This window comes from Nannospalax galili, unplaced genomic scaffold, assembly GCF_000622305.1.
Source record: "Nannospalax galili isolate Female #2095 unplaced genomic scaffold, S.galili_v1.0 scaffold454, whole genome shotgun sequence".
Lineage (NCBI taxonomy): Eukaryota > Metazoa > Chordata > Mammalia > Rodentia > Spalacidae > Nannospalax > Nannospalax galili.
Genome location: NW_008334929.1, coordinates 3,616,077 through 3,626,051, shown reverse-complemented (window position 1 = coordinate 3,626,051; position 9,975 = coordinate 3,616,077). Strand labels below are relative to the sequence as shown.

Below are 9,975 nucleotides of genomic sequence, written 5' to 3'. Positions count from 1 at the left end.
TATATATATTTCTATTATAAAATTAAATGGAAGTCAAGACTAGAAAGTCCCTAATATCTAGAATTTTAAAAAGTACACTCCTGAATTTACCATGAATCAAAGATAGTATTAAAAAGCAGATTGAAATGTATTATAAATTAAGATCCAAGTTCAAGCTTTATTCTGATTTGACTCTTTATTGTGTTTGAAAAACACACAATATTCTGTTACTATTGAGAAGAGTTAACAATTAGGTAACCCTGTTAGTATAATTGTTCAAATCCTTTATAGTCTTATTAAATATTAATTTCTGAAAACTGGTTTCATCAAATATTGAGAGAGAAGTATGGATATCTCTGACCCTAACTATGGCTTTGCTTATTTTTCTTTCTTTCATAACAATGTATCTTGAAGCTCTGCTTTAAGATGCTTAATTAGAAATTTGTTGTCTTGTTTGAACGATGCCTTTGCCATGATGCAATTTTCCTGTTAGGAGTGCTTCCTCTCAGATCCCATTTGTTTGTTTTTATTAATCCAGCAGATGCAGCTTCCTTCTGAAGGGAGCTAGCATATGTCTTGGTCCATCTTTTATACTAAATATAATAAATATTTACAATATATAATTTAAACATATAATTTATATTTAAAGTTGAATTTTAAATTATTTTTATTTTATGCATATATTGCTTGCATATGTGTAAGAGCACCCTGTCATGCAATGCCAGAGGAAGTCAGAAGAGGGCGTTGAATCTCCTGGAACTTAGTTATAGAGGATTGTTTGCCACCATGTGGGTGTTGGGAATCAAATCCAGGCCCTCTGCAAGAACAGCCAGTGCTGTTCATCTTTCCAGCCCATTTTTTTATTATCATTATTTTTATTTTATGTATATGAGTGTAGTGCCTGTATGTAGGTAAGTGCACCCATGTTAAAGTTGAAGAGTTATAGGAAGCATGTAGCTGAGTTTTGCATTTTATGACCAATCTTAGAATCCTTGTCAACTTAGGGGCTTTTTTGGGGGAGGGGCATTGATAAAGAGTCCCCCTGTAGCCCCACCTGGCCTGGAACTCACCATGTAGACAAGGCTACCCTTCATCTCACAGAGATCTGCTTGCCTCTGCCTCCCTGGTGCTAGGATTAAAGTGTGTGCCATCATGCCTGACTACTTTTTTAAATTAAAAAATATTATTGTATTTTATGTGTGTTTTGTCTTCGTGTTTGTAAATGTACCATATGCGTGCAGTGCCCAAGGGGGTCAGAAGAGGATGTTAGAGCCCCTGGAACTGGAGTTACAGATGGCTGTTAGCTGCTATGTGGGTGCTCGGAATGGAACAGGGTCCTCTGGAAAAGCAGCCAGGGCTCTTGACCAATGAGCATCTCCCCAGCCCCAGGATCCTTGCTTCTTAATTGTTACGCTTACACTCCTTCCTTCTCCTCAGTGGATGTGGCAGACATGGTGGGATTCACAACTGGTGCTGCCTTCCTGGTTTTCTCTCCCATTCCCTCTCTGTGATTTGTTTCTCTTCTACTCTGCCTTCCTTTGGATTGAGGCATTTTACTTTTTATTAATCCTTGTCTCCTTTCCTAGATTAATGGCTATCATCTCTTTTCTACTATACTGGAAACTGTTTTACAGTATATGCTTTTCATGTATGTAATAGTACACCAACCAGATCACACATAGGAAGGAAATGTTTTAAGTGTATCTATTTTCTTTCCTCCTGACATTGGTATTGCAGTTGAATGCACATTTTATGTAAGATATTTATTTTTCCGTAGAATCTTAAGTGGAAATCGTGGAATTTTTGCAAGGGCTGAAGAGTAAGACAAATCAGGTCCTCGTGTTGTGCTGGCTGCTGTGTCTGTCTGGGATGCTGCTGCTGCTGCTGCTGCATCTCGGCTCCTGCTCCCGGCTGGGCATGGCACAGCTTCCCTGAGACCTGCTGGTACAGTGGTGGTGTGGGTAAGTCTCTCTGCCTGCCTTTGGTATACTTTATGAAGGGTTTCTTCTTCATGTAACTCTCTTCCAATAAATGGTGTGTGCAGGTGCATTTGATTGGCTGAGTCTGGGTCACCCAGCTCTAGGGAATGTTGACAAGGCGCACTCATAATTCAGACAACGCCCCCATGGAGGGGTGAGAAAATATGGAAGGTGATTATAAGGTACGAGAAACAACAGCTGCTAGCTGGTACATGTCAAGGACTCCAGCATTTGGGAGGCTGAGGCAGGAGGATCACAAGTTCAAGGCCAGCTTGTGCTATGTTGTGAGACTCTGCCTCGAAAACAAACAACAAAGAAAAAAAGAATAATAACAAATAAAACAGGCTGTAGCCAGGCATAGTGTCATGCACCTGAAATCTCCATTCAGGAGGCTGAGGCAGGAAGATTGAGAGTCCCAGGCCAGCCTGGGCTACACAGCAAGACCCTGTCTTGCAAAACAAAAACAAAACAAAACAAAACAAAAAACAAAACCACTAACAAATCTTCTAAGTTCTTCTTTGTTAGCTGGCTGTGCTCCCCTCTGTTCTTCACACTGTGAATCTCTCATGTGTCACCACCATAAGTGAAGGTGGAGGGTGCACTTTGCTGGTGGGTCTATGAGAAGTAGCTGTGATTACCCTTGGGCTCCTGCATGGAAATTTCACCCAAATTCTGTAAAACAAAGATCACACAGAAGAATTGACTTTGTTCTTCTCGTCAGCACATGATTATATTCTCATTTCCCTACCAAATCATTCCCCGAGGGAGATCTGTCAGGATTAGCTAGAGACAATAACTTATTTATGGAACTTTTCTGTGCTTATCCAAACATCTTACAACAAATCAATGGTTTAGAGGAGATAATGCAATCATTGTAGCTCTTCAGCTCAAAAATGCTTTTCTTTTTTGCACTGAATTTTGTGGGGTGATTTTTCACACTAGGAAGCTTCCTGTTTTGTTATTTATTGACTTATTTTGGAAGACCTACTAAAATAATCTTTCTAGTTCTCCATAGAGTTCAGAGTAATTTTCCAAGACTACTGACTGCTAATTGAGCATGTTGACTCAGTCTTCTGCTTCAAAACTGTCAAGATTTTCTTTTTAAATTGAGAATTTCATACATGCATATGACGTGTTTTGATCAAATCCCCCCAATTCCTCCCCATCCCTCCCACTACTTTTCCCTCCCAACATCATGTGCTTTCTCTTTTCCTCTCTCTCAGTGCTGCCTGTATGTGAATGGCAGCGGGAACATCTATCTACAGAGCATGAGGAATCTCTCAGGGGCCGCATCCATGAAGAATGCTTCCTCCCTCACTTATCCTACATGTCCAATTGCTGGAAGCCTCTCAGCTAAGGTGGAGTTCATGAGCTCTTCCCCCATCCATGATGGGATTTGGATGGTTGATCTTGTGCATGCAGTCACAGCCACTATGAGTTCCTATGTTCAACGGTCCTCTCATGTCCAGCAAATACTGTTTCACTGAAGAGAGTCATCATTTCTGACTCTTACAACTCTTTCTATCCCTTCTTCTGTGATGGCCTCTTTGTCTTGGGGGGGTAATAGACTATAATGACCCCTAAGCTCTTATCTTTATACCCTTAGATCAGTGCGTCTCTCAGCCCTCACCAGAGAAGTCTTTTTGCAGTAGGTGGTGATTAATACAGAGGCCCACAATTTGTCAAGGTTTTCTCTTCAACGATTTTCAAACTGTTTATTTCTACTTGATGTTTAGAATTTTATGAAATAATTTCATGATTTTTTCCCCCTTGAATAGGGCAGAATCGAAATGATCAGACATCACATGAATAATTGTTAGGTGGTTAAGACGTTGTTACTCTGGAGGTAAACACACAAAGGTTGGGCTTTGTCACTTGTAACGTGTGTCCCAAGGAGCCTGGTTCCTCTGAGGGGTGGGGCCCACTGGGGAGAATTGACAGAAGCAGCTGTGGAAAAAAGGCCCCGGTGTCTTGCCCACATGGATGCAAGAGGGGGCATTTACTAAGCTGGGGCGAGACTGTGGGCCCACGATGCATGGGCGAAAGGAAGACTGTGGTGGGGGGGCGATCTGGAATGGGGCAAAGCGGTCTGGAATGGCGGCCGCTGAGCCATAGAGCAGAACCGCGTGCTGGGTGTTTGCCTCCTACCCAGGATATAAGCTATGAAAAATTCACATAACGATGTGTTATGTGGTTTGTCTAATAGCGCCAGGAGCAAGAAACCCTAAGAGAACTGGGACATAAGGGCTGTACAAGGTGAACACAAAACAAAGAACTGCCACTGATAAACAAAAGGGAAATGGCTGCTGATAAAGTAGATCATAAAAGTCAAGCAAAATAAAACCACTTATGCTTTGGTTTGACAAGTTGACAGTTCATGAGCAATTTCAGTATTAATTAGAAATAAGAAAAATATTTCAAAACATTTTTATGTTGTGGTACTAAACCAGAGAGAAAAAAATATGAATTTGTCTTTTTAAAACTAAATTTCAACCCATCAGGAGCCAGAGTGTGTAGCTCAGTGGTGTAACACGTGTCTAGCGGGTTTAAGGCCCCGAGATTTCAGCCTCAGGATAATAATTCAGACAATTCACCTGTCTTCTGTGAACTCAATCAGAATTTTATATCAAACATTTCTTTGCAAATCTGTGACATTAGCTATTCTTATATATTGGAAGGTAAGGTTTGCCCACAGACAGTACTAATAAAGTACAGTGCAAACAGATTGCTTTTCATAAAGTAAATGCTTAAGAAATAGTATACTTATTTATATTAAAACCTTTAGTCGGGCCAGCAAAATGGCTCAGTGGGTAAAGGCACTTTCTGCCAAGATGGACAACCTGAGTTCAACCCCTAGGGTCCACATGATGGAAAAAGACAGATGACTACTATAAGCTATCCTCTGACCTCCATATGTACTCTGTGGCACAGGTATACACACATAGGCACGTGTGCATGCACACACACACACACACACACACACACAAATAAGAAATTTAAGAAAATAAAAATAAGTATTTATTGAGCCCCTGCATTTGGCAGCACTGTGCTGAACTCAAAAGATACTGAGTTGAACACAGCAAACAGAGGTCCAGCTGTCATTTATAAGGACATGTCATTTATAAGGATCATGGGCTGAGATGCACAAAACAAATCTACTTGTACCTGTTAAAGATATGGTTTGTGCCAGGGGTGGTGGTGCATGCCTTTAATTCAAGCACTTGGGAAGCAGAGACAGGCAAAGCTCTGTGAGATCGAGGCCAGCTTGGTCTACATAGCAAGTTCCTGGGGCTACGGGGAGACCCTATCTCAAAGAGACTGTGAAAAAAGATATGGTTTGGAAAGACTCCTTATTAAGAACACAGTAGTGTGTGCTGTGCTCATCTTCTGCTGTAGAAGACGTCTGCCCCACACTTTGAGACTCTTAGGAAGAAAAGAAGATGTGAAAGCAAGTTTAGCAATAGTCAAAGGACATTTAGTGTCTTCCAAGTTTAAGAATAGTCCTTGATATACATTGTGAAATTGTAAGCCTCTGGAAATGTTTTCAATAGCATTCTTTTGAAAACATTCAAGTTGGCCTGGGTTTGTTGGGACTTATTTCATTAGTTAAATGATCATTATCTTCGGGTATACAAGTCCTGGCTTGGCATGAGGCTGTTATGAATGGTGATTGCCAATCATGCCACTTACATGGACACAAGCTGTGTTATCAAATGGAAAGGTTTTGGTTTTCCTGCATTGAAAGGAGAGCTTAAGGAAGCAGAGATGTATTAATTTCCTCCAGCTTTATTGGCCACATAAAAATGAGATAGCTGTTTCAGTTGCATATTTTGCTAAGTTTAACATGATAAGTTCACTCAGGTTGACAAGCTGTGTCATGTACTATATTAGGCAGAGTTCTCTAGAAGAACAGAACAGAGAGAATTAACATACATTAAAATAAGATTTAGTAGAGTGTCCTGCACAATATCCAACAATGACTGTCTCATACTGGAAATGTAGAGAACCCAATCCTCAACCTGGCTGTCTCAGCAGTCCCAACTAGCACTGAAGGGTGGAGGATTCCTGGAGAACTGCTGGTCTACAGTCCACACTGGGAGCCTGAAAAAGCTGGGTTTTCATCCATGAAGGAACAGAGCGACAGTAGCACTGGGAGGCAGCAAGAGTAACTCTGCTACTCTTGTAAACAGAGCACACAGCAACCTGTCAAGGAGAGGTGAAGGTAATGAGGCAAAAAGCCAATCTTTTTCCTTGGACTTTTACCTGGGCTGACACCAGCAGGTGCCACCCACAGTTAGGGTGGGTCTTCCCATTTCAAATAACCTGACTTAGGAAATCTTTCCTGGGTGTGCCCAGCAGTTTATCTCTTAGTCAATCCCAAACCAACCAAATTGACAGCTAAGATTAGTCACGCATACCATGTTTACAACTTCTGAAGGAATCTATGTCACCAGATGCAAAATGTAAAATGAAACAGAATAAATCGAGCTGGGTACTGTGGCCCACAGCTGTGCAATGCCCAGAGTCAGGGGAAGGATGACTGTGAATTCAAGGCCAGTCTGGGCTGCAGAGCCAGACACTGTCTCAAAAATAAATAAATAAATAAATAAATAAATAAATAAAAGCAAGCAATCAAACAGAAACCAAATCAAAACAAAAAAAACAATAAAAAAACAAAAAAGGGAAACCGAAATTCACAGTAATTTAAAACAAAGTGATGAGTGATGACATCACCAGATCCATTTGAAAGATATTTTCTGGTAGCTAGTTCCCAGATGGCAACTGGCTGAAGAAGCAGCTTCACACAAAATTGATCATTTAAAAAAAAAGTTTTTTTAAAATGACCCAAGTTAGTGAACATGGAGACATCAAGTTGGTACCTACCTGGAAGCTTCATCCCTACTGGTTAGCATTCATACATAGCTGGAAGGTGCTGCGTATCCTACCAGAATAGACAAGTAATCATCAGTCTTACCCATCTGAGAACTTGTCAAGCTACAATAATGACTAGCTAGGCAAGATACACACACTAATGCAGTAACACTGGCATGAATGTTATGGGAGTAACCAACTACTTTCTGACTGAATTTAAAGCTGGTTTTACAAGATGGAACCCATATTTGGCACCATTATCAGACCCAAGAACCTGTGGTCATAGACACTAAGGGAGAACCTACTACTATTATTCTGCTAAATGGACATAGCATTAAACTGACTTATTGCTATACACATAGATTAATGCATCTCTGAGACCTTATCAGAGAAACTTATTTTTACAGCTGATGGTGGTTAACAAAGAGACCCACAGTGGTCAGTGTGCAGAGAACAGACGGTGGAGTTTGCAGCCCTAAATAGGCCATCTATTTCATACCTCTCTTCCTAAGGCTCAGAGAGCATTGCAGAAGGGGACGGGGGACAGGGATGGATGTAAGAGCCTGAGGTGGCAGATGACTACAATGAAACAGTGTTTTACAGATACAACAGGCACATATGAACTCACAGTGTAACACATGACAGCATGCACAGGACCTGAGCAAGCTTAAGTCAGACAAAGATCCCAGTAGAGATGCGGGAGGTGGGCACAAGAGTCCTAGCTGAGGATCTATTGGCAATTGATAACTGTTGGGAGAGGGAGAGTCAGTTTTAAGAGTGAGAATCCTGGTAGTCAACCATGCCTCAGGGGATGGCCCCAAACCCGGGGAATTGGGGAACACCAATTAGACATCATGGAAGACACACATTTAGCTGGGCAGGGAGGTGGGGCTGGAGGAGTTGAGTAGGGGAATGAATAAGATCCAAATACATTGTCCAAAATTCTCAAAGGGGAAGTTTAAAGGTAGAAGGGTGAAGAACAGGCTAGAATTTGAGTCCTTGATAACATGTTTCCCAGGACTAACTTCTACCCAGAAGCTTCCTGCTGTTTGGTCCTTTAGAACTGTGCAATAACCCATTCCTGTCGTGCTTAGGATAATTTGCATATGGATTTCCTGTAAGAATTTAAATGAATCAAATGCAGGTACAGCACCCCCCCCCCTTTTATAGAAGGAAAAAAACTGAAGCTTATAGAGAGTAAGTGGCTAAAAGCAACCATTAAGACGGCAGCAGAGTGACACGTGGACTTGAGTCCCGCCTAGGTCAAAGCTCTCTCTCTTCCAAACACACACTATTGTCCTTGTAACAGAACTTTCTCCCACTTTTGTTACTGCACCGTTTTCTCTCGCTATTCTTTTCTCCCTCTACATGGGACTCACACCTTGCTTTTCTACTTAGGAATAAGACACATTTATTCTGTTGCTGCTAATGACTATTATATGCACAGAAGGGAGACAAGAGCCTTGGGTTTGAGGTACCACCCACCAGCTGTCCTCATCTAGGCCCACCCCTTCAGAAGTCGCAGTAACCCGCTCCCCACCAGGAGGCGCAGGTTTGCTGTAGTGTAGGCCCGGGCAAGGCGCTCTCCCCGAATCTTAGGTCTGAATATTCTCTTCCCCTGCTCCAGGCTGAAGGCTGTGTTTAACCTATCCTTAGAATACCGGTCAAGCCTCGCTTTAAAGGGACACGATGAATGTCAGCAGTTACGCCCTCTGAGCTCATTTATTTTTCTAGTTGCTGGAATGTGTGCGGTAATATACCATAATCTGGAGGTAACCGTGGCTGACAACCCAAGGAAAGGGAATGTCGATAAATTCTAATAACTTTTCACTGCAGCACGGATGATAGAATCCTTTTCTCTAAAAGAAAACGGCTTTGGACCGCAAGAATAGGCCCCATGCTAAGAAACCTTTTCTCCAAATAAGAGAACTCAGTGAGAGGAGCCTGAATTGGAGATGGAAACCATGTTTTAAAAAATTAATTAAAAAAAAATTAAACACAGTATCCAGAGGCTGGAGAAGGAGAGCGCTTTGGGGGGGTAAAGGAACAACTTGAAATAATTTTCAGAATATTCAAATCAGAGGGTAAAAGTTCCAAACCAATCACACCTGGCGGTTAACAATTAAAATGATGTGAAATTAGTGTGTTTCGAGCCAATAGGCGTTTAAAATAGCGTCTTCAACTGCCGGGCAGAGGGGCTTTCAGGGGAGAACGGACCCTTCCGGCCTGCCTGCTGCAGGGCGGGAAGGGATCTCAGTTTCCTTCCTTGCACCTGGAACCTGCTGGTTCGGTACGGGCGGGTGTTGGCAGGCGAAGTTGCTTTTCCCTCCTCCCCACCTGGGAGACACGTTCTCTCTCCTCGGAGGGAGCGTCAACTGGGACATGCCTTTAAAGTGGGCAGAACTGGAAGAAAGAGCGTCCGTGAGAAAGCAAGCTGCAGCCGGCCGAGGACGTGGCCCTGCCTGCCCCAGCACAGCCCAAGCGGCCGCGGGATCGCGGAGCGACGCAGCCCTGGCCCGGGGCCTCCACACCGAGCGCTGCGAGGTCCCAGGCTCAGGGAAAGAGCCGGAGCAGGAGGGGCGCGCCTGGCCCCGCCCACAACCCCGGTAGCCCCTCCCCACAGGGGAGGCCGGCCCCGCTCAATATTCCCGCCCATCCCACACACGGACCCGCCCACGGAGCAGCAGACCTCCGAAGACCCCGCCCACGAGGAGGCGTGGCGTGCCCGGCCCCCTTCCCCGGAGAGGGCACGTGACGCAGAGCCTCCTCCTCCTCCTCCTCCTCCTCCTCCCTCCCCCCGCCCCCTCAGGCCCGTCCCCGGTCGCTCTGCAGCGCCAGCTCGGCAGAGGCCGCCAGCCCGGGACCGAGGAGGAGGAGCGCGGCGGCCGGCGGCACCTTCCCCTCCGCCGCCGCTCTCCCGCCCCATGTCCCGCAAGGCGAGCGAGGACGTGGAGTACACGCTGCGCAGCCTGAGCAGCCTGATGGGCGAGCGGCGCCGCCGGCAGCCGGAGCCGGGCGCGCCGGGCGGGGAGCGCAGCCTGCTGGCCGCGGAGTCGGCCGCCAGCCTGCAGAGCGCGGAGCTGGAGCGCGCGGCGCGCCGGCAGTTCCAGCGCGACGAGACCCCCGCCTTCGTCTACGCGGCCGC

At 44.6% G+C, this 9,975-nt stretch overlaps 1 protein-coding gene and 1 long non-coding RNA gene across 2 annotated transcripts in view; one reads left to right on the top strand and one right to left on the bottom strand.

Moving 5' to 3' along the window:
• Window positions 1-5,775: 5,775 nt before the first annotated feature.
• Window positions 5,776-9,975, bottom strand: part of LOC115069708 — a 4,873-nt gene continuing 673 nt past the window's right edge. Inside the window, exons 2-3 of the long non-coding RNA XR_003848949.1 lie at window positions 6,843-6,900; window positions 5,776-6,161 (exon numbers count right to left, since the gene is read on the bottom strand). This is a non-coding gene — a long non-coding RNA (uncharacterized LOC115069708). The remainder of the gene's footprint in view (window positions 6,162-6,842; window positions 6,901-9,975) is intronic.
• The window catches only part of Slc2a13 (solute carrier family 2 member 13), a 332,552-nt gene continuing 332,211 nt past the window's right edge, over window positions 9,635-9,975 (top strand). The window contains exon 1 of the mRNA XM_017797293.2: window positions 9,635-9,975. This exon is cut by the window's right edge and continues 170 nt beyond it. Coding sequence (XP_017652782.2) covers window positions 9,755-9,975 — 221 coding nt within the window. The 5' untranslated portion in view covers window positions 9,635-9,754.